General features: G+C 31.1%; 1 protein-coding gene and 1 long non-coding RNA gene across 4 annotated transcripts; both read right to left on the bottom strand.

Moving 5' to 3' along the window:
- Window positions 1-1,736: 1,736 nt before the first annotated feature.
- LOC100808190 (WRKY transcription factor 23) lies at window positions 1,737-4,930 on the bottom strand. 2 transcript variants are annotated; one of them, XR_001385595.2, is made up of 5 exons: window positions 4,277-4,930; window positions 3,716-3,859; window positions 3,033-3,534; window positions 2,203-2,376; window positions 1,737-2,064 (listed from the first exon to the last, which is right to left on the bottom strand). XR_001385595.2 is itself a non-coding variant. In XM_003550805.4 (4 exons), the coding sequence occupies exons 1-3, from the start codon at window positions 4,825-4,827 to the stop codon at window positions 3,033-3,035; spliced, it is 1,197 nt and encodes a 398-aa protein (XP_003550853.1). In that variant the 5' UTR covers window positions 4,828-4,930; the 3' UTR covers window positions 1,737-2,376. The 2 variants fall into 2 exon arrangements, 1 of the variants encoding a protein (XP_003550853.1); XM_003550805.4 differs by having other exon boundaries at window positions 1,737-2,376.
- Window positions 4,931-18,513: 13,583 nt separating this feature from the next.
- Window positions 18,514-22,376, bottom strand: LOC100814984 (uncharacterized). Of its 2 annotated transcripts, XR_418977.4 has the most exons (5): window positions 22,217-22,376; window positions 21,067-21,134; window positions 19,595-19,715; window positions 19,397-19,495; window positions 18,514-18,921 (listed from the first exon to the last, which is right to left on the bottom strand). It is a non-coding gene; the product is annotated as an uncharacterized lncRNA (long non-coding RNA). The 2 variants fall into 2 exon arrangements; XR_418976.3 differs by lacking the exon at window positions 18,514-18,921 and having other exon boundaries at window positions 18,931-19,495; window positions 22,217-22,374.
- Between the last annotated feature and the right edge of the window lie 2,342 nt (window positions 22,377-24,718).

Below are 24,718 nucleotides of genomic sequence, written 5' to 3'. Positions count from 1 at the left end.
CTTCCTTGATTCGATTTTTTTCTATAAAGCATCAAATTAATTGTCACTGCAGCAGTTGGAATTGGATTACAAGTAGATACGACTTTTCTGTTGCCTTTTGCAATTCGATAACATAAAAGTTGGATGGCTGGAAAGTTTGGGATACCAAATAAAGTCACGCTCTAAATGGGCCTAATTATTTTATTTATATCAGAAGAAAACCTTTTTTCTTCCTCGCTTCAAGCAGAGAATATTCTTTAACCAGCGACATGGTGGGAAAATGGGTAAAGCTTCATCACATGGAATTTCTGTGTACATTTTTTTTATTTAAAAAAAAAGTGATTTCTTTAAATTTTCTTCCTCCCTATCTGGTTGTGTCCATACTACCACTTGCATGCCAATTAATCACGTATGGTTTTAAATTAAGATTGTTACAATCAACAACATATAATCATAACTACAATTACGATATATGGTTGTAGAAACCTTAAAATTGTACATGCGAACAGTAATTTAAAAACATTTACATATATTTGACCTTCCACTAAACCTTAATTTCTATTTCAGCTGGTACTGTATGTGTCATGCTTTATTTAAGGTATTCTTGTATTACCACCTCTCATCTTCAGGGAAACTTTTAGTATGAATGAAAGAAACAGTACGAGAGAATCCTTTACTAACAAGTTTTAGGACTAGTTTATTTAAACTTAAAAAAAAAAAAATTAAAACTAACGTTTTTAAGAAACAAATAAGATTAGTCTTAAAAAAAAAACAAAAAAAAAACTTATTTTAAGTAAAAACAATTTAAACAAATTTATGAGAAAATCATAAAAGTGCTTATTTTGTTTCACAAACATTTATTTTAAAAAATAAGCTTAAACAAATTAGCTCTTGATATCTTCTTCCTCCAAATTGCTTCTAGTATATAGTAAGAGCTTAGAGCAGACACACATCAGTTGTCAATCTAAGATATTCTCACACTTTTAGCAAATTTAAAACCAGCTAGCATTTTATTAAACTCGCTTTAAACCTCTCGAAAATCATGATAAAGAATATCTCAAATATTTAATCCTTAATTTGAGGTGTGATCAACAATTGAAAACTAAAATCTCTTAAACAGCCAAATACAACCGTACGGCAAAAGATCCAAACTTTCAAACTTTTAACTAACTCAACTAGCATGTATGTTGAGTCAATCATGGCTTCTTTCCAAATTCATCCAATCAATTGCACTATTTGGTATGAAAATATTTAGAAGAAAAAGCAAGGGGTGTGATGTTAGTTATTAATTGTTAGTATTTTGTTAGTAGAAGAATTGAATTCATGATCTTTTCTTTTCTCATTTTTTCTTTTATCATCCAATCAACCTTATAATTATTATTTTTACTCAAATCTTAATACATCAGTTAATGACGTGTTTGTAAAGAATCTCTTTGTATGATTTATCTTTTTTCTTCATCGTATTCTGGACAGTTACAAAAAATTAGCACATTGCTATCCACAGCCACCATTGAAATATTCTTGTCTTTCTTTCTTTTTGGAAAATAATCTCAGTTCAATATACTTTTTTCAAACATTGATGCTCCTCTATTTTGAAGACATTGAACATCATTTGAATTTAACTAACCTCTTAACGAATTTGAATTTGAAACAGTACAGAAAATTAGATAAGCCAGCAAAATTGATTATATATATTTTACAAAGTAGATGATTTTATGTTAATTCCAATAAGATAAAAAAAACTATGAATCAAAGGGTTGTACACCAAATAATTATATAACCAAATTTTACAACAATTATTATTTATTTATTTTTGCAACAATTATATAAAAAAAATTGAAACTCGAATTTTCTTTGCATCAAAGGGTTGTACGTCAAATAATTAATGAATCTAATTCCCAAGCAGGGATAGGGATAGTAGCATGGCCCATATGGCTTCTGCTAGTATTACAAAACAAAACATGTATGCTATGCTAGGGCATGAGAACCATATATATATATAATACTTTTCTCCACACCAATATCTCACATCATCCATCTTTTGCAATCATCAAGAAACAATCCATGCTCTAACTATTTCCTTCCCTGGAAACACACATCATCATTGAATGGCTGAAGCCCATCTTTGTTTATAGCTTATAGGGGAAGATGATGAGAAAAGCCATCATACACAAAAAGCTAAACGGTACTACTCAAGTAATAATGTTACAACTTTTTCCATACCTCATGCATTGTGTCAAGTCATGGGGCAATCATAACACTCTCTCTGGTGCATAGTTTTCATCTTTCTTTCTTAAATTTCCCTCATCATAGATATAGAGTTCCCTGCTCCATTGCTTATTAGCTTATATTCTTGACTTTCCCTTTCCCACATTAAGTCTCTGCCACCATAAGTATCTGAGAGGGAAAAGACGCAGCTAGCTAAAGCATTTCACCACATGCAAGTAACTGAACAAATTAAGAAAAAACCCTAGCCCTAAAAAACATTGGGTTTTCCACCATGAAAAAATCCATCGAACCAAAAGATCATAATCACGAGGAAGTACTAAAGAAGCTAATAATGCGGATGACATGAGAAAGACGAGAAAACAATATTTTTTTAAAAAAAAAAAGGGGACAAAAATGGCTAATCGTTGAATATATAAATATCTAGTTACAAAGAATTACCATATATAGAAGGAAAAAAGAAAAAAAAGTTAAAGTCACAAAATCAGAATACAAAGTCCCTCCATATATATCTATTATCTAACCATAAAAAGTGGGAACCTCCAAAATGTTTCATATGAACACAAGCCATCAGTTGAAGCGAGGTTTCTCTATGGTAACCTCTAAAGTAAAACACAAAACACCCCAAGAAGCCCGCCCATAGAGGTTTTCACTTTTCACCATTAGTTCAGTTAGCTAAAGAACCAACGGTACATAATAATATACCATACAAAGATACATATAATTAATATACAACAAAATAATTAAAATAAACTAATTTGTCATAATTAAGTTCTATGATTAATTAATTAACCCAAAATATGACTATATATTATGATGATCATCACCTACACACGATCTTCATTCTCCTCATTCCCCATCTGCGTTGGAACAATGTCCTGAAGAAGCCCATTGTCCCTCAAGAAAATATGAGGAGCCACCACCCTAGACGGCACAAAACCTCGCTGATGATTCTCTTGGCCCTGAAGAAAGCCACTCAACGATGACGTATTGGCATAGCTATTATTAACACAAGAAGCTGAGTTAACAACATTCAGTGGCAATGACAATGACGATGAGGTGGAGTTATACAACATTGCTGCTTGTGCTTGTGCTTGGTCCCGAAACTGTTGTTGTTGTTGCAGCATAAAGTGTGCCGAACCTAGTCCACTGGTGGGTCCGAACCCACTTGCTTCGGAGTGCATGAACCCGAAGCTAGCCCGTGACGTGGCAGGACACGGGTGAGTGTGTTGCCCCTCGTAGGTTGTCACCACCACCGTAGGATCCTCCGAGGAACGCTCCACGCGCTTCTTCACGCCGCATGTCGCGGTGGTGCAACGATAATAGCTCCTGTTTTGCGTGCACCGCAAGAAATAGTTTAATTATTAGTCCCAATCCAAAGTACTAAAAAGGAGAAGAACGAATCATAATGACAAAATGAATTAAGGTTTGATAAATGAAATGCATATATTTGATATTGATTAATAATTATATACTCATGGGTATATGATATATATATATATATATATACCTTGGATGAGGGCTGTTTTTGACGGCTTTTTGACCGTACTTGCGCCATCTATAGCCATCGTCGAGGTGATCCACTTCACTCTTTGTCATGAACGCAAATCTCGGCTCTCTTTGCTTTTTTTGGTTCTTCTTTTTTGGCTTGAGCCTAAGCATGGAATTTGAGCAAAAAACCAATAATTATTGGCATGTTTTTTTGTTTTTGTTTTTGTTGGGTTTCATTATAATAACAACAAACATAAGAAATCAAAATTAAGTAAAAGAAGATGAAATCGGAGAGAAATGACATTATAACGAAAACCCATTATTTTTAAGTTCAATGAACATACACAAAAACGGCCTCCTAATATATCTTCCATCAATTGTCACCACTCAGCAACCCTGTTTGTTAGCAACTGTAACCGACTCTATCCTCGTTTAATTTCATTATTATTTTTATTATTATTATTATTTGACACAAACACATTGAATGACATACAGAATTCATTCCTTTTTTTTCAAGAAAACAAATAAAAAAAATTAAGAAAATAATTAAGTTATTATTATTGGTATTATCATTACTTACTGTTTCTTAGTCTTGTCTTGGTCTTGATGATCTTCTTCTTCTCTGCCTGCTGTTGCATCTATTGCTGTTTCATCTTCCTCCTCTTCATTATCATTTCCCGTTGTTTTGTTGGCGGTGGTGGCGGCTGCTGCTTCGTTGGACGATGATGAAATAGACGAAGAATTGGGAGACGCCGGAGTGTTGAGAACCTCGGAGCCGTCGGGGACATTGGAGCTGGCTGGCGACGGAAGAGGGTGGTTGATTTGGGTGGTGGAAGGTGGTGGTGCTGACGTGGGGGCGGTGTTTTGGGACCAGTCGAATAAAGAAGGGGTATAATAATCAGCAGGGACAGCGAGCAAGTCCATGAAGCTATTAGCAAAGTTGGGAGCTTTAGGATCGTGAGATGAGGAAGGTGGTGGTGGTGGCATCATGTCAAAGATGCTACTAGAGAAAGCAGGGGAGAAAGGGAAGCTCATGCTCATGTTAGGAATCTCGTCGGAAAATGCCACAGAATTTGCCATGGTAGATGATGATGACTTTGAGTTTTTCTCTTTCTCTCTCTTCTCCTCCATTGCTTTTAATGAATTGTAGGTGCTATATATCGACAAAAACCTTTGCACATATTCCTCATTTTCTTTTCTTTCTCTCTCTTTTTGTTTAAAACTATTTCTCAAAAACTTCAAATAAAAAGTTACCCTATTCATTATTATAGGAGTATTATATTGAAAGAAAAGGAGAAACTATTCAATGCTCTCACATAGTAAAGTCTCTTAAACTATTCAATTTGTATACCACGTTTAACAGAGTTTTATTAAATTTTACTTGTAAATAAAAAACGGTTCTTTAAAAGCTAAAAAAATACAGTTACAAACCCTTCTTTTAAGTATATTAATGATGATGACTAGAAATTCGATCCTTAAATCGTAATATATTTGTTAAAATATGACAACTCTTCAAATATGGTAGTTTTCAAAAATGAAAAGTTGCACATAATTTTTTGGAAAATATATGACTAGATGTTCTATCCTTATATATATATTTATGTATATTTTTTTGTTAGGGTAAAAATATTTTTCATCCTAAACAGTTATGTTTGAATTAAATAAAATTACTTATGAGATAAAAAAATTTCTTTTTCTTAGAGTATATTTAAAGTAATTACATATTTAGAATTTAAATTTGAGATATAGATTAAGCTAAAAAAAATATCACACTAGTTAACCTATGGGTTTGATGGTTAGATATTATATATATATATTACAATATGAAAGTATTTATGTAAAGGAAAATTAAATCATTAGAATAGATTTCGGTATTATGAAAAAATAGTGTCTCATTCTCAATCATGAAATATTCCAAATTTTCCTCAGAATATCACATAAATATTAATTAATAACAGAAAAAGAAAGGGATAGTTTGGAGGGGGGTTTTGTTTAAATAAAAAAAATAATAATATAGAGTGTGTGAAAGGAGCTTGGATTTGGTTGGGAATTTGGAAAACAGGTTGGCTCGGGGAGGTTTCCCACCTTAGTGGTGACCGACATGTGGCGGTTTCCGATCTGAGGGTGGATGGCAATAGCATTTACTGCAAAAGAGGACCAGTGGTGGGTCCCAGTCGACGCGTATATTTGACAGGCAATCGGTTTGGGTGTGAACAGGGGGAGTGTACACGTGGGCTGTAAGGAAAAGGGTTTACGCTCTCTGATCATTACCGTCTGATGGTCCTGTCCCCTTTTAACATCATCATGCCAAATTCACCCTTCATTTTCTTCATTTCCTATTGTGTAATCTATTCTAATAAAATTATTTTTGCTAGTGCTGATTCATACTATATAAGTGTAGTTTGGTGACACGTTTTGGCTGGTCAATTCTATTTTACATTATCTTTTCATTTTCGTGTATAAATACTAGAATTTGGATCTTCCACAAATATTTTTATGAACATGCATTTAAAAGCAATAAAATCTAACACATTTTCAATCATAGTGTTTGGTTTGGTAGTGAGCAACTAAAAGATGTGGTGTTATCGTCACAAAATAAGAAGCAACGAAATGTTGCTTTGAGTGTAAAAATGGAAAGAATTTTGATACCATTAAAGTACTCCTATGTTAAACATGTACTAATTAATTAGCTTAAAATTAATTGATTTTAGTGTTGTTTTCAAACCAATTATGTCTAACACGTTTTTATTTATGTAGTAAAAAAATACATTTTTATTGTAGTGTATTATTTGATTTGGCGCTGAGCAATAAAAATTTGTGGTGTCTTCGCAGAAAATTAGAAGCAACAAAATGTTTCTTTGAGTGCAAAGAGAATTGTTATGTATAAATCAGGTGAATGGAATGAAGCACTAAAAATTTAAGTTCGATTGGTGAGAAAAAAAGTGATAAGGTTAACTTAAAATTTGAATTTATGTCTAATTTAATTTAAAAGTTATGTTATAAGATGAGAATAGATTTTTAAATATATAATCTATCTTTGACATTATCTTTAACATGTAAGATTTGATTTTTTTTTTCAATATATATACTCATGTCCCGTACTTTTTTATTTTGATGCATGAATAATATGTTCAATGATTCATTTTAATGGATTTAAGATAAAATTTAATATTATATTATAATGTGTATTAGAGTTTAACTTAATCTCAAAAACCAATTCATAAGATGAAAATTATCTTTCACTGGTATATTTTATCTTGTTATTATTTATAATTAATTTATATGAAATTTGAATTTTTTTTAAACAATGTTTATCCTCGAGGACAAACTTTACAAGAAATTAAGCATTAATAAACATGTAATCTTTGTGTAGTGATTCATATAACAAAAAATAATGTTAGTACATACTAATTTTTGTGGTATTTCAAGGGAGGTACTAAAATCCAAATTTAACATGTAAAACTAGTTACTCAAATTTGATATGTGAGACCAATTGCACATTAAAATATGAGGATTAGGATAGAATTTTACCCAATTATTAAAAGCATAAAAAATGTCAATAAATATATTAACAACATATATATATATATATATATATATATATATATATATATATATATATCTTTTTAAGTATTCATTTTAAGTTAATAACATTTTCAACATCTGCCTAAAGTATACAACCCAATTTGTAAGACATGCAATATGATCGACATGATAAAGTCAATAATAGGGAAAGATACTAATCATCATGTTTTGGATTGATCACTCAAAATTCAAATCAATAATGATACTTCATATCATATAACTACATAGTATACTCGATCTCTATTTTCGTTTGTTTTTCTTTCTTTACTTGTTACATATAGTTCACATTCTTCTGTTTTTATTTATTTTTATTTTATTTCTCTTCGTCCTGACTTCTATACCCAAATATTTAAAAAATAAATTTCCAAATTTAATAAATGTTTAGCAAGAAATATTTGTTGAACAGTGTAATTTTTTTAGAAAATAGATTAAAAAATAGAATAAAATGAAAAGAAAAATAAAACAGAGACCCTTTCTTACTCCGGTTTCATTCCATAAGATGAGGTGGAATCAGGCAGCAAGATCTACAGTGATACTATAAATTAAATTTGAATCAACTGTTGGACTCAGTCAATGAACGAATATTTTAATTGTCAGAAAAAAATGATTAAATATAAAGGCATTCCAGTGAAAAGGAGTCTTCGTGCAGACAACGCTTACGTTTGAAGGTTAAATCCAGCAAGTAGCTATAGTATTAGCATAGAAAGAAAAAAAAAAATCTCCTAGAAAGAGTTACTTTAATTAATTCCAAAGTACTTAAAAAGGAATGAAAAATAAAGGTTTAAGGGAAAAACAAATTAACAAGTAACACGTACAACGTTGTGAGTTGCGACTTGTTAAGATCGTCGTCGTTTGTTAATTAAAAGCTTCGGCACGTGCCTGACTATTACTCAGTCAAGTCCTACTTTGCTTACATCATTTCCACGTCACTCATTCCTCATAAAAACCAGCTGCATTTATACAACTTTTTATTTTAATAAATTCACTACGGTAAAATGTTTTTAACTTATTTCAATAAGTTTGATGTCAAATTTGTGTGTAACTTTAATCTTCTAAAATTTAACGAATAAGTGTTTAATTTTTTTTTTCATTCAATTGCACATGAATAAAGAATTAAATAGATTAAATGTACGAAATATATATAAGATTAGTTCTGTAATTAAAAAAAACAGAATGTTGCCAATTCGATCCAATCCATTGTGCTAATAAAAACACTTCATTTGATGACTTCTGTGTAAATTTTATTTGAAATATTATTGCTCCAGTAATATTTCACTTCCCCACTCAATTTTTAGATCGATGTTTGTTTTTGGTTTTATTTTATTATTACAAAACGGGGCAAGAGCCCAGACGGACCAATGTTGAGAGAGTCATAAATGCTTTTAAAAAATTTAATGCGCCCATCAGTTAGGTGGATTGTTATTTTCTTATTTTATAGTATTTTGATATTATAAATGAAAATGAAAACATACATTAAGAATTTATTGTTAAATAATTTCGTTGGTTTCCTGATTTGTTGGTTTGGAGTTTAAATCTGAAGCCTCAAAAGCACAGTTCAAAACTAGCAACATGAAAAAATAAGTTAAAATGATTTCTTTTAATTATGGTACGATTTCTAGTTGTGAAGATAAATTTAAGGAGAGAAGTTCAGTCCAAGTAGAGAAAATCTCTAAACTCAAATAGTATTTCGAAATGAATTCACATTTACCTTGAAGAGACAAGTGATAACTTAAATTTGCAATATATATTAAGTACAAGACTTTATTTTATTTTACTCGATCTATTTATTCTTTGCAACTTACCAAAATTAAAATTTCTTTTAAGTTTTAAGTGACAATACTAAATTTTAATGAAATCGAAAACAATTTCAGTGCTGTAAATTTTCATAGAAACCTAATTTATTATATTTTTCAAATATAGTATTATTTGTTCACTATTTTAACAGAATATGACAACAGTGCTTCTTAAATACTGAAAATTATGAGTGTCCATTGTTTGACGTTGTGCCTATAAGCTTAATTTTACTTTTCAATGCATTAAGTTCTAACAAAAGATAGTATCGAAAAAAAAGTTCTAATAAAAGATCATATTAATTTAATTACTAAGTTGTAAATAAGTTAAACTAATTTAAAGGGATAAAAGGAGAAAAAAAATAAATATAAGATTTTGTTAAAATATCTTTTGTGGGCAGGGAACGTCACCTCTCACGATCGATGAGGGTGGTGGAGCCCAATAGCTAGAGACAGGCCCACTCCAGTGCAAGTACACGTGGCGGCATCAGAAAGTGTGTAGCAGTTCATACGTGTCGCATCCGACGGCTGGAAGTCACTGAAACAGAAATTGAAAGCAAATGCACTTTACGCGGTTTTGGTATATTCCATGATTGCTTCAAACACACTCTTCCCAAGCAAGCCATATGCTATAATAACCAACCGTTGCTTGCTAAGGCTACATGTTCTTTTGCATTACAATACAATTCCATTCTGTTCATTTTTAACCTTACCTCTTTGTATTTTTCTTCTTTTTCTGCTAAATCTATATCTTATCAATGTTTTTTATGTCCATAAACAAACACCGTCTTTTGGATGTCTAAAGTCTAAACTATCGATTACTTTTTTAATCATGGCAATGATTCCCTTGTTTCTTTTCATTTGTGAATGGCATGCATGTCCACAAAAGAGCTGTGATTTGTAGGAATAATATAAGATAAGAAAGCGTGTATTTATCATCAAGTGCGTAATTACCGTTGTTTTATCGTCTCTGAAAAGACCATAATTTATTTGTGTTCACTACTATAGATATACAAAATTTTACGTACCCCTGCATTAGAATAATAGTACAGCTAATTCTTTTAATCTTTCGTACATCACATTAAAACTATGTAGTAAATTATAAAATCTATTCATCCCCCAATATATATATATCAACTTGAATTTAAACTAACAAGAGAAATATGCTTATAAACAAACTTGGTATTGAATAGTTTAGCATATTGGCTTCTTGCATCCCTATTTCCTATTAATTTATACATTTTATCTTTTTCAAATACGTTCTTTTCTTCCCTTAAAAAACCGTTCTTCTCTAATTTCTCCATAAATTGACATACATAAATTAATTCTAATTAATAGGAGAAATTTTATTTATTAGTTTATCATTTTATTTTTTTCACTTCAAGTGCTGATCGACAAAATTATTTAAATTTGCTGTTGATTTTTATTTCAAAATATCCTTAACTGGAAGGTGTGCTTAAGGCAACGTTTTTCAAACAAAAGAACACGTATCCATAATGAGTAGTTGTTGATTATTAGGTACTGTATTATCTTGGATTAATTCCTGGGCAATAACATTAAAGAGGTGGGACAGGGAAAATGATATCGACGGTAATAGACGCATTTAATTGGTTCGAGTAGTGTTATATTTTTCTTACAAATTCTACTAATGAAAAAAAATAAATTAAAGTGCACAAGTGATGATGTATTTATAACTTTAAATTAAATTAGTCAAATGCTTTAGTTTAAATCACCAATAAATGCAATCTTATTAAATTGTGCATCTTAGAAGTTCACTTACTGCAAAGAAAAAAAAATCAATCATTCAATGCCTTTAAGATATTAAATAAGTTAAAAGTACAAAGACCGTATTTAATAAAAAACATTAAATGTTGCTTAAAAAAACATTAACTATATTTAAAAAAAAAAAACTAAAGTTGAAAAAGTATTAGTACAATGAAACATATTTTACATATTAAAATACAAAAAAAAAATTAATAATTATTTTTTAAAATAACTATAAATATTTGATTTAATGTATTAAGTTCCTTAATTAATGTTTCAAGTGTACTCAACTTATAAATCTTAATTGATACTAGTATATAATAATGTAAGATTAATTTTTATTAGTTTTTTACATTATTCAAAATACATATGTTAGTATTTTATCTTTTAATAATGAAATGTTATTAGTAACATATTGAAGAAGGTTTAGCGATATTCGTTTCACGAGGTCACTCGCAGATGGTGGAGCAAAGTGGCAACGCCGCGGGTTTTTCGGCGGCGCGTGGTTTGTTAATTGTTTATGTGTATATGAGTATATATCTCGTGTTTTGTTATGTGTATGTACATAACAATGGTCAGTGACAGTGTGGACTCTACATCACATGGGAGCAACCGACATAGGATTTAAAGTTCTGTTTGGGGTGTTTGACCGCGGTTTCTATGATTATACCGGCCAACATGTCGCTATATGGGATAATCCCAAACACTGCCATTATCTCTTATATTTAATGCCAAAAGTCAACCTTTTGAATATTTTCTTCTCGTTCGTTCAACCACACAGATACAAAAGAAAGCAACAACTTTTCCTTAATTAATTATTAGTACTACCATGGTCTTAAATTTAATCCCCTGCTTCTGCACCCCACCTTACTTGTCATGCATGTTCATCATTTTCACTTCTAAAATATACTACTATATATCTTCTTGGTTTACTAAACAAACGGTTTAATCGTAACGTTGCAGTGGTAATTTATGATATTATATCTATTTTGTTTTCATATAAAAAATGTAATAAAAGAAGTATAAATTAATGAGGTAATGTAAGAGAAAACTTATTCTTTGACTTAATTAGGTGGATTAAACTTGGTATATGAGGCTCTAGTTTAACATTGCTTGGCAGCTTAATTTGTTTCTTTTAACCAGTTGGCCAGCCAATATTCTTGTTCGCATGAAACAAAAATATTGGGAAAATTGCAAGATAATACGCCCCTTATAATACAAAACATCGTTCTCTCAATCTTAATTCAGACGGCCTCCAACTCCAAGTTCAATTGCAACTTCCAACTTCCATCTTCCGTATTCTATGACCGACCATTATATTTTAACTGCATAGGATTTATTAGTCTTCTTTGTTCTTTTCATTATAAAAAACATTGGAGAATATTTGATGATTTAGTTCTGTGATTCCTCCACCCGCGTTCATGTAAATTGCCTAAAGTTATTGATGATTGACAAAATTGATTCCAAGCTATTTGAATATTTGGGTGTAGCAAATGTGAAAGCAAATTGATTAATCTTTTTTTTTTAACCTATGATTCGAATATATTTTATTTGTCAGAATCCTTTTAATTTTAAAACATGTTAACCAAACCCATTTGTGATTTTAATAATATAAAGCTGTGTTCTAGATGTGTGTCACCATCTATGATTTCCATACTATATTATAGGAGTATTTATGAGTTGATCTGTTTAGGCGAAAATTTCCAAAACACCTACTTCAGTTCTGAGATTCCTTTTCCTTCGAAATGTTTTCAGTAGAAATTAGGTGCTACGATTGTATTCTGAAACTTAACTTATTGCTTTAGATTCTCTCAAGATCTGCCAATGTTTTAATCATTGTTTTAATTTTTTATTTTTTTAAAAATAGCTCTCAACATAGTTCATTCTCATCTTGAACTTGTCATGTTTGTAACTGTAGTCTATATAGCTCTCTAGATAGTCAATCCTACAACTTTTGACCAAAGCAATAATAGTATAAAATTAAAATCAATAAAGTATGAGAACTAATTCATATAAAAATATTAGTCATTGTTCCTTCAACCGCAACATAAAAAAAATGTCATCAGATTAAATCAAGACAACCTTATTGAAGTTTTTGCGGTCTAAGATACCATTTTTTTTCTTCAGTTTTCTTCCCTAGCAGTTGTTAACATGATAAGAGAATATTTATTGCCCCATAAAGTGTTGTTCTCTCCACTTAAACAAAGTTTATCATATAAATTGCCTAAAGCTTAACGTACCGAATTAAATAATTGCAGACAGTGTTCAAAGTAGACGTACGTCATGTTATTTTAGGTGGGGCATCGACTTTAATTTGATTTGGTACTCTTAATTTAGTTTTAAGATCGCAAAGTCTTGACTCCTTTCAGTCAACTTTTAGGGTTATCTCCCCCCAAAAGAGTTATAATCACAAAAGTGTGATGCGATTAACTCTTGAACGATATCGATAAAACGGATAATCAGTGGAAGGAATTGGTTGATACTAAGTTTATGACTACTCTTTACATCTTTTTGTCACGCTTGATTTTATTAAATATATCATGTTACGTTTCTTTATTAATTCATCCAGCTTGCATTCACATAAGAAAAAGCAATTAGGTTTTATTTCATTTTTCATTTTTGGTACTCCCTTCCTAACATTTTATTTAACAATGATAAACATTTTTTTTATGAATTTGACATTTTAAATTGAGAAATCTACTTAAGAAGATAAATATCGTTAATGAAAAGTTAATAATTCATAGTATTGCATATAGTGTACGTATGTAATAAATCATAAATATATATTAATTATCATTTTTTCTTTTATGCCTTTAATTTATTAGGTTATTAATGAGACATTCATCACTTATTTCTTATGAGAGCGGATGCATTCATTAGGTTATTTATAGTATAGGTTACATTTATTGATTGAAAAAATCATTTCTTGAATTACGAGTGTTGTTATTAAATATAACTGTTACTTAAAATATAAATAAATTAATAATTTGAAGTAAAAGTAAAATTTAATATGAAAATATGAAATAACATGTAGGATCCAATCTAATATTTTTAATAAATTTACAAATAGAACAATTATTGAAAAATTCAAATCTCATATAATAATATAAAGCTTAAAAAAGATAAGTTAAAAACTCAAAAGAAATGAATGATTTCACAACAGTCACAACAACAATGGTACAAATCATGGTATGAGTGAAAGTAAATTATACTAATTACATGTTTAGATATTTTTTAAAATTATAAAATTACAATGATTATCTCAAAACCACGATCTCCCCATGATTTTTCTAAAATAATGATATGTTGTTTTACAATTGTTATGATTTTAAAATTGATTTTGACTCACTCAACTGGCATCAATAAAATTACGGAGATGCTATTAAAAAAAATGGGAATGTTTAATTATTTCTCACCATAATACTAATCTTAATACAGTGTAAAATGGATGTTTGCCACTATATTAAAATAAAATGGTGTAAAGCAGAGCTGAAACAGAGCACAGTAAAGTTGGACCCAAATGAAGGCAGAATGGTTCTCGAAATTGTAGAAATAAGAACACGCAAGCGATGATTGCGGCGCCTCTTGCTTGGAATATTTTCTATTTACCTCTGCATATCTTTCTCTTCTCCCGTAAGCTAAAAAAAAGTAGTAGTATATTTTTCTATTTTCTAATACTACATGTTATGAGATATCCTTACAGCTCAAACTGCCCAATAATTTAAGATACGTTTCAAAGTTTCAATTACTATTAAAATATTTAAAACATTTGTTTAGTTGGCTTGTGTGGGACTGTACATGAGGAATGGGAAGTCAAAGTCAACATATATATGGTTTTTATATTATTGCATGGTGTCATTAAATAATGATAGTATGTTAATTAATTTGAAGATGAAGGGGGTAAAAACGCGTAAGAGTAGAAAGAGACAAAGAAGGGCAAAAAGAGGACAAATCGGCATCGTATTGCGTGCACGTCTCTACAAAAGTTAGGGACTCCATCTGTGCTTTTTGTAGCCATGCCCATGCTACTGCTGCTCTTTTGGAAATCACGAAACGATGCACATCGACGCTTTCTACGTAAAAATGTTATTCCAGTAGTATATCATTTCACACAACGTAGACCAAACATTTTTTATTTTTTATATCTAATTTATGTTAAATTATATCGTAAACATAATCAAGGACATTTAATAACACTAGATAAGAAAGTTAAAATAAATTTTAAAAATGGACAAAATACCATAAATATCTAAATATTAAAATGTATAGATTTTAAAAAAAACAAATTAAAAATATTTGATCAAATAACCAAGTTTTATTGGCCGAAGAAAATAATTCAAAAATCAAACTAATCATAATTAAATTAATTCTTATTTAAATTGAAAATGAGTCAATTGATAAACCAATTCAATAGTTTGATTTAAATCATTAGATTCATCGAATCAACCTAATTCAAATAATACCTTAGCCTCTAGTTTATCTCCACAGTACTAAAGTACACCTTCTTCATATATTATAAATTATAAATTATTCTCATTATATAAATTAATCCAAGTATATACTTTAAAAAAATACATATAAATTAAGGAGAGAGGTGGGTTGATTAAATAAAATTTCATCGTAGTGCTAGAATCAACAAATTACAATATATTGTATTTCTATAAATAAGCGAATATATATATGGAAGAATCAGAAGAATTAATTACTTTTAGAATGGCAAGTACTACAAAATATTTATTAGTGATCCATATGTATTAGGTAAAAAAAACAAGCAAACTAAAATATTAATTTTGAGAAAAAATTAGTTCGATTTATTGAAAAGAAAGTAAGTATACATATATAAAAGATCATGCTGAGTTAATGGAGACCTAAAGACTAAAATGACTTCAACAATCCTAGCCCTGGTTCTAGTTGTGTGCTGTTATTTCTAAGGAAGGTGCATGCATATTTCATTTTGAACTTTCTTTGGCACCTTTTGTTGTAATATTTTTGCACCATCAATTATTAAATAATGTATTGAAATTTATATCGTAATTATGTAACAAATAGTTAATAATAATTATAAGTAGAAGGCCCAAAACAGTTACAAGTAGAAGAAAAATACCATCAATGTAAAGTATCATAAATTCTTCAATTTCTTAATTATATCCAACTTTTTTTCACGAGGTAGGAAATATAGGTTATTAACTAATATCACGTTTATAGATTCTTCAAAACATTACGAATAAACAAATACCGGTATCTGGCAGGTTACTTTATACTCCACTGTCGTTGCGTATGATCAGTTAATGTTCGGTGTGTTCTTTATCCGTATTCAAAGAAGTTACGCCAAATAATATCATTGTTGATTACAACTTAAGAAAGATTCCAGTGATTTCTTTTTACAATAAAAAAGCATATTGTGTCACTTCGTGTCTCAATTATTTGTAAGATATAGATAGGTGTTTATTTATTTACACCGCAAATATATGGATGTTGTTAATTGCAATGCTTTGGAAAAAATTATAATTCCAGAGTAATATCTTAACGTGGATATATGTGAACTAGCATATACCAATATTGGTACGTATGCGTATTTCTTTTTCTTTTTCTTTTACCGGGTGTTGTGTTGAGAGAATGCATTTAATTTGAGCAGAATAGTTAGTGTTTCAGAATAAGCCACGCTAATCAGATTGACAATCTCAACTATTTCCTGTTATAGTAATGAAAGTGACATAATTATGAAGCATATGCCCTTGAAAATCGCTTTTTAGATATGATATTTTGTTTATTTGAATAAGATACCCTTTATCAATAATAAAAAAATGATTTCTACTCTGAATGTAACAACATATACATGCAAACGTAAACATCTCAAACTTCACATTTAACCAACCTATCTTTTCCCAATTTGAAGTATTGATCAACCTTTTTGTTTTGTTTTACTTTGTTCAAATTTGATGACCCACGAGAATGAGTAGTACTTACTACCCAGATTTAACTACGTTAAGCTTCTTTTGAATGATCCGATCTTAAACCTTGAGAGAGGAAAGCATATACCTTTAACATTAGATTATAGTGTCTTGCACGCTCACGGCGAATAAACAACTCAATTTTCAAGGGCAAAATGAATGGGGATATCACAAAAATGGCACTAAAAAATAAAAATACGGTGGAAATTAATGGCTTGAAGGGGAAGTGGGGGGGGGGGGACTTTTTGTGAAAGATGTCTCAATTACGTGCCAATAGAGTGAAGGATTGGATCATCACTAAATGGGCCAAGGTCCCGTCTAATAAGGTCAACCACACCTATACCTTGGATAGTTCTTTGACAGAGATAGAACTGACTCTGACGATTATATTTTAAGGTACAGGTGCCTCACCAACCAAAAGCTCTAGATAAGTTTGTGGTTCGTAAGGTGACACACCATTGGCCCACGAAGCCATTTTCAACTTTGTTTACCCTATAAATAAATGATATATTAATAGAAAATATGCATGACAAACTATTGATACAAGAGTTCGCTTCAAGCTATAAAAGCAAGCCACATAGAGTTAGAATCTAGGATAAGACTTCACGGCTTAAATAATAGGTGACGAACTTGGACCGGCACTAACTTTTAAACAACCAACTTTCAACGTATCTAGTGTAGACACAACTAAAACTGAAAATACACTGTCTTTGAAAGAGGTACGCCAATATCCTAACCAGCTGAAAGAAATGGTCATTAATGAGTACATATTTGTTTAGAAAAACAGCCTTTAAACCCCTCCCAAAAATGATAAATAGCTTTTGATTAAATACTTATTCAATAAATTCTTATTTTATGAAAACTTATAAATTTGATCATGAAATTTATTGAAATAAGTTAACAACTTTCATAAAGCAAAAAAAGTCATTGGCGAAAACTAAATTATAACAAAATGTTAAAATAAAAGAATACATAAACATGACAAATTAATTAAGATCCAAGATATATATGAAAATATCTCTAATGATTTAAACTATCCTCTTCCCTTGAATTAATTGTTGAGGTTGAATTGGATCTACAAAATTTTCAGATTTAGTACAGCATCAAAATGTATCACAATCCTAATGTTATGTAATTTCACTGTCTCGATCATGAGGTGTGCACTCTAAATTACGCATGGAACGGAATATGGACAAAGCATACTTTATAATGTTTCTCGTCCGTTGAATTAAAATTTAGGGTTATTTTAAAGTCAATTCTCTCAACAACAATAATAATGACAACAGTAATACCAAAGAAAAGAAGGTTTTGGACTGATATTAGAGGAGGGGCAGGCGGTTTTCCCTAAATAAATTTGTGAGGCATTGCTGCACATATTCGGCGAAAAGTTTATACTATTTGCAACTGAAAAACAAAAAGAAAAGGAGATAAAACTGGTTCGAGAGGTCGATTTTGCTTTTGACTTCTGACACTCACCGTTGTTTATGGGTCCCCATGTGAAGAGTCTATGCCCATAAAATTAATTAGCCTGCTAACCATATAATATTCAACCATATGTCAAGCTAGAAACCAACAACGAGTCCTGTTTTGGCACATGAATAACAGTGCCACTATACCTAACTCAACCATTCAAACTATAAGATCTTTAAGACTAAGATTCTGGATTACCTTGTTTTCCATTACATTGTTGCTTTCCAGAAATTGTATTATTAGTATTAGACCAGTTGTACAAATGGATTTACTCAAATCCCTGCCACGTATAATAACATTGGATTACACGTCTTGTCCCTTCATTTTGCATAATTTCACCGACAAAATTCACTCACAATCTAAAGATTCTGTGGGGCCTTTTTGATTGATTACCCCACTGGCCCAGATTTGGAATTCAAATATTAGCTTGCTCAGACAATAAACCTTAAACACCGGCACTATGAAATTAAACAAAAATACCCATGTGATCAAACTAAATAAAACATGCCTATGGACCTGGATATGATGTTTTTCCAAGCGTTATAGATAACAGTATATTAATCAACATGTATAAAAAAGCAGGTATGAATTTTTGTTTGCTAGTTTTTGAGCTGTTATGGCACCAGCTTGTATAATTTTCCGTCGATGAACATTCTAATTATAACCTGATCAAATAAAAAAAATAAAAAAGATTGAGAACTACAACTAATTCATGTCAAGTAGGTCATATACATTAGCAACATGTGCACAATAAAAAGGATGTGATTGGTAGCTAGAGAAAATTGAAAAGGTAGAAAATTATAGGTGCAAATCGTTTTGTGATTGCTTACTACGAATAAAAAAAGAAACCTCCATGATAGTTTGCCACTGCCAATGTGTCATGCTTCTTAAAAATAAAAATTTCCATATATAGAGATGAAAGTAAAAATGCAATAACAAACACTCCCATCTACTCCTCTCTTCTACGTTTCCTATCTTTTAATTTTTCACCCATCATACTAAGCACTCCCTAAGAGATAGTGAAGTGCTTGCAATGCTTGGCCATGCAATGCAAGTCTGATTCCATTAATTTACTTTTGATGGGTAGGTAATGGCAAATGCACAGACAGATATAGAGCAAGTGAAAATTGGCAATCTGACCGGGGTTAATGTAACCTGGTCCCTCAAGAACTGTATATCAGTGGCAAGAACTTCTAAACTGGCTTTAGCATTATCCTGGTTCTGTAGAAGATCAATAGCCTGCACCAAAAATTCACATGAAGCTATTGTAGGGAAAGAATTAACAAGAAAATGAAGAAACATCCATAACACCTAAAGCTAAAACTAACATGGAAGCACCTCTTCTAATGAATATTCTGACATAACATTTGGTCCCAGCCATAAACACACTGAATCAGTTTCCTCTACACAAGCTTGTGAATATTTTTCTTCTGAACACCTCAAAATCAGCAGTAAGTGTCTGCATTTAAGTAGAGTGAAACATAAACCTTCTGGTTAATAAAAGATTTAACAATGAATTCAAATTTGATTCATTGATACTGATAGTGTAAAACGGTTTACAATATCAGTAAACAAGAAAGTACCACACTCATTATAGAGGTAGTGATTATAACATGGAAATTTCTAGCTGAAAATTAAAATATCACTGTAACTAAAAAACCTTCAAATCATTTGAACTAAACCAATATTGAGCATGATTCCTCCTAGCAAAGACCAACCGAGAAAGCCAATCACAAAGGTCTATCCCAAAGGCAAAATGTGCAGATTTGTGCAAAAATCTAGCAAGTGGACAAATAGGAAAGAGAAGCAGTACACTCAGCACAATCATGAATATTCATGTATATGTATGTTGATTGCCAGGAAAGAGATTAGTCATGCTATCAATGTTATGAGGAGTATTTAGTCATGCACACAAAAGCATACTTCCAGTCATCAGCTTGAGACTGTGAATAATGCTAAGGGATTAGAAATTGACAAATACCAATGAACATCAAGATTTTTTTTTTCATGTTACAAACTTCATGGCATAGAAAATATAGCCAGAAAAAATCAAATGCAAATATACACGGATGCATAGCACTAAAAACTGAAACAATCAGCAGTAGCATAATAAGTCCAAAGAAGGTAATATCAATCCTTAAAATCTTAAATATTAAACTGTATTGACCATGGTTCTCAATGAGCAAGAGTTAAAAATCAACATGGTAAGGAACTACAGAAGGATTTAGAGCTCAATGGTTTATCAGTAGACATGATTAACAATAGAAAATTATGACGTTTCCTTGGTGTAGTTAACCCTTCTCAATGGGAAAAGGCTTGGTTGTTTTCGTCATTGTTTTGTTGTAAGGAACTATAGAATATCTAGAATATCCCACAACTACTTCTTAGAAAATTACAAATCAAGTAAGTTGTATCTCACTTGTATCAATAAATAGAGCTAAAGTTATAGTTAAAGCCACAAGCCCACAACCCAAAAGCTGAATGCAATCACCTATGGCTATATATATATATATTATCTACCAACCTGTGAAGCACATGTAATCAATTTGTGAGTCATACATGATACATGTACTGGGTACAAGTACAAATTGTATATACTTAGGTAGGCATTTACCAACTAGAGAAATCAATGTATACACTGTGAGGGAAACTTTATATATACGATTAGAATAAAATGCACAAATTTTTCAGTTAATCCTACCATTCGAATCTAACACATTTTCCTCAGATATAAAACCCAAGTATCTAGCAGCTAAACAACTTTACAGCCATATACTATATGGGAAAATAAGCTCCAAACAAACCCTCACCAGTACCCCCTCTTTGCTTGCAATGTAGCAACGACATCTAAGCACTTCTCAATATCCGGTATCTTTGCCTGACATTTGACAATCACAATAAATAAATAATATCAGTAATTGGGTACAGAGAGAAAACAGCGTTTTTTTTTTTTTTGCTTACCAGTTATTGATTCAAGTAGAAATTCTTATTTTTATGATTTATGCTTACCAGTTATCGCTGGTGACAGGAGCAAGGAGAATGATACAATTAGAATTAGATAGTAATCTTAGTAACGATGCTTTTGAATTGTAAGCTATTGTACTGAGCCAATACTTATTCAAAGTTCTACCAATTTTTTTGTTTTTTGTTATGATCACAAACTTCTTTTTGTAAGTTGTGATCTTCGTAGTTATGAATTAATGAGAAATGATCAATATCTCTTTCTTTACCAATATTCTGCATCTATATAAATTTTTGTCAACACACTTGGAATGTATTGTATCCTAAATTTTTTTTTTAAAAACTGTCGTATCCCTGTATCTGGGCTTTGTAGATGATAACTAACAACCCTGGTGTTCAAAAAATTGTATTTTGAACCTATTTCAACAGTCCCATCTCATAAAACATACAATTAAACAAATATGAATTAGTTAATTACATTGAAGTGTATACTTACTGAGTTACTGACTCCCAAAAATACTTGTTACCATCAATTGGTCTTTACAAAATCTTTGAAACATTCCAAGTTCTAACTCAGTAAGGTGTACAACATTACATTATAAAAAATGGCACTTGTATACCGTACAAACTAACTGTTGCGTACATGCTGCTGAATCTCACCCACCATCATTTATGTCATTGCTTCAAATCCAATGAACCACAAAAATACTTACAAATGAAAAATCTTGCTCCCTTCCAACCCACTTATATTCTCTTAATCTTACACATAAGCAAATTGTCTCATTATACTCATCCAATACCAAATTTGAAAAGAAAAAAAAATCAATTGAGGGATCAAGCAGCAAAACAAACAGCAGATCCTTTTAAAAATTTCAACAAACAAAACTTTTGAGAATCTAAAAGTGCTCTAAACCCAAAGAAATAGAGTTAGCATTTACAATAACTAAGGAAGAAACATAACATGAATAGTGCATTGATTATTGAGGGGAAAGAAGAGACCATTTTGTTGGAGAAAAGGAAGAGCAAAGTTGTTGACATCAAGGTATGATTGAGTCAGATAAGATTGAACACCCGGAATCCCTCTCTGTTCCGCCACACCATAACCCGTTCCTGATGACATTGCATGTTGAGTTGTTTCCTCAACTCAACACCAATGTCGTGTACACGCTGGTTGTTTGTTTTGGGCCTTTCTTTGTTGAGGGTCAAAACCCAGTGAGAGCTCCATCATGGGTTTACTCTGGGTTCGTACTTATAATGGGCCAAGGATATTGATCCTTCGGCTTTTGCTTCCTGTACCCCTCATTTTTTCTAATTAGGGGTGTTGGAAGTAGAAGCCTAATCCTTTCATAAGTCAAATATGGCCGACAGGCCTCTCAATATAAGCCCATGGATGATTTCACAAGGGGCCTTTTGTGCCATTCCATGGTAGTCTTCTAAAGTTTGCTCATGTGATTATTATATCTGAGTTTGATTAAAGAAGAAGGTTAGCGTAGGGCTCCTTAAACTTGAGCTATTGTATCTGCACTCTCATTGTTGAATACAATATCTTCCATTATATTTCAAAAAATAAATGCCTTAAACTTGGTATAATGTAAATTTATGATTGTTGCGTAAGGAAAGTCCCGAGTGAGTGGAATATATGAGAGTACAGTACCAACTGTTTTGGTCATGTCACTCAATCTAATTGCATATCATGTGTCTCAGCTGTCAACAAAACAACAACTTTAACTGCCGAATGAATACCCTCTGTCTTAACATTTCCCTTCTCACTTCTCAGAATTAGAAAATCACTCTCATTGTCTTTTTTATTATGTCTCAACTTGATAATAAGAGTATTCAAACGGAAGGAATTTCTCCTGGAGCCACAAACTCAAAACATGATTATGATTCCGTCATTTGCAATTTGCTGGCCTCGTCGTATTGTTGAAAATGATGATAGATCGATAACGCTTGTAATTAAAGCATTAAATTGTCCATGCCTTTGCTAACATAAAGGAATTGCCTCAGCCCAGAACTCTTGGATTTGGTTAGCAGTTGCGTAATTTTAATTAATTAATTAATTAGAATGCTAAAATAAACCATATAAATTAAGTACTTTGCTCGCTAAATGTTTGATTCAATGTACTCCCTAGTTCGTGAACATAGTCGCATGAAGTTTAGGACTGGAGTAAACTTTGTGTTAATATTTAATTTTACATGTAATTATTTTATTTTTATTATCAATTTACATTGAAAATAATTAAAATGAATGTGGTTTTACAAATTCAGAAGGAAAGATTTGTAAAATACCAAACACATGTAATGCTAATGTGACAGACAACTTTAGAGGTTTATTCTCCTATCATTGCTTATCAGAGTCATGGGTAAGTGATCAGTACCAAAACCTGATAAATTGCGCTTTATCTGCACTACAGCTGCTGGCACCGCCTCATGTTAGCTAACAAATGTTCTTATGGCTGTGTTGGGGCCATATGGTACATTAAAAAACAACATATTGGGAGAGAAAATCCTAATTCCTGTATTATACTAGCATGCTTTAAAAACGCATTCGTTGTCGTTGAAAATTGATTACACTATCCTAAATTATACTAGTATCCTTTACAAATGCTGGAAATGGGATATAAGAGAGTCAAGAGCTTTAATGGGGGAAAAAATAAGAATAAAAAAAGGGATCTTTTTTCATATTTCATGACCGTTGTTTTCCACCGAATACTGCCGCGGGGTTTTGAAGAAGAAGCCAAAACAGGAAAAACGAGCATGGAAATAATGGTACAAGGATAGTAGATAAGAAGAGAAGCTTATCATTGGAGAATCTTAGGGAAATAATTGCGGGAATTTTGTGGATATAGAACATTGCGAAAACTGCAATCAGAAAGATACGAATCATAGGATGAGGCAGTGAGCATGTGCAGGCCAAGAACTTATGTTATTAAATTTTGTCACTGCATTAGACAGGTCAATTACTTGGATCCATTACAAGGCGGCTGTCAATCTAACCTAACAAGTAGAATATAATTTGTTCATTTAGAAATGGTAAAGAAGGAAAACGGAGCCAATCAATTTCTACTATTAGTGCACAAAATCATTAATGGTGCTATTATGATCTTCAAATAAGTTACAAGTCTTATCCTATCCTACCCCTACAAAAGGATGCACGACTCACTATCTAGGTGATGACTCCACTAATCACAAAAAGTATATGAGCATATAGTGCACAGCATGTGAGAGATATTGACATTTTTTTATAATGCTTCTGTCTTTCTTATTTTCCGTTTCCATTTCTGGTGACTTCACATGCATTAGTTACAAGTGAAAAATCTTACCTCACTTTCTATTTTAGCATATTACAGTCTACTTGATTCATAATGCCATTCACATGCACCTCAAATAAATCTAATTAGATTAAACAAAATATATAAGTGTTATAAGATATTTGATATTGTTTTAATTTATTAAATAAAAATAATAATATTATTGACGTGACACTCTATCTTTCAATGA

Source organism: Glycine max, chromosome 17 (assembly GCF_000004515.6).
Source record: "Glycine max cultivar Williams 82 chromosome 17, Glycine_max_v4.0, whole genome shotgun sequence".
NCBI classification, from domain to species: Eukaryota; Viridiplantae; Streptophyta; class Magnoliopsida; order Fabales; family Fabaceae; genus Glycine; species Glycine max.
Note: the sequence above shows the minus strand (reverse complement) of the source record. Positions and strands in the feature narration are given on the sequence as shown.

Bases quoted from the DNA above. Each gene is read 5' to 3' on its own strand.
- LOC100808190 (XM_003550805.4), bottom strand. From the start codon at position 4,827: ATGGAGGAGAAGAGAGAGAAAGAGAAAAACTCAAAGTCATCATCATCT. The intron at 3,860-4,276 runs GTAAGTAATGAT...TTCCATGCTTAG, and splicing joins CAAGACAAGACTAAGAAACA to GCTCAAGCCAAAAAAGAAGA. The intron at 3,535-3,715 runs GTATATATATAT...CACGCAAAACAG, and splicing joins AAAAACAGCCCTCATCCAAG to GAGCTATTATCGTTGCACCA.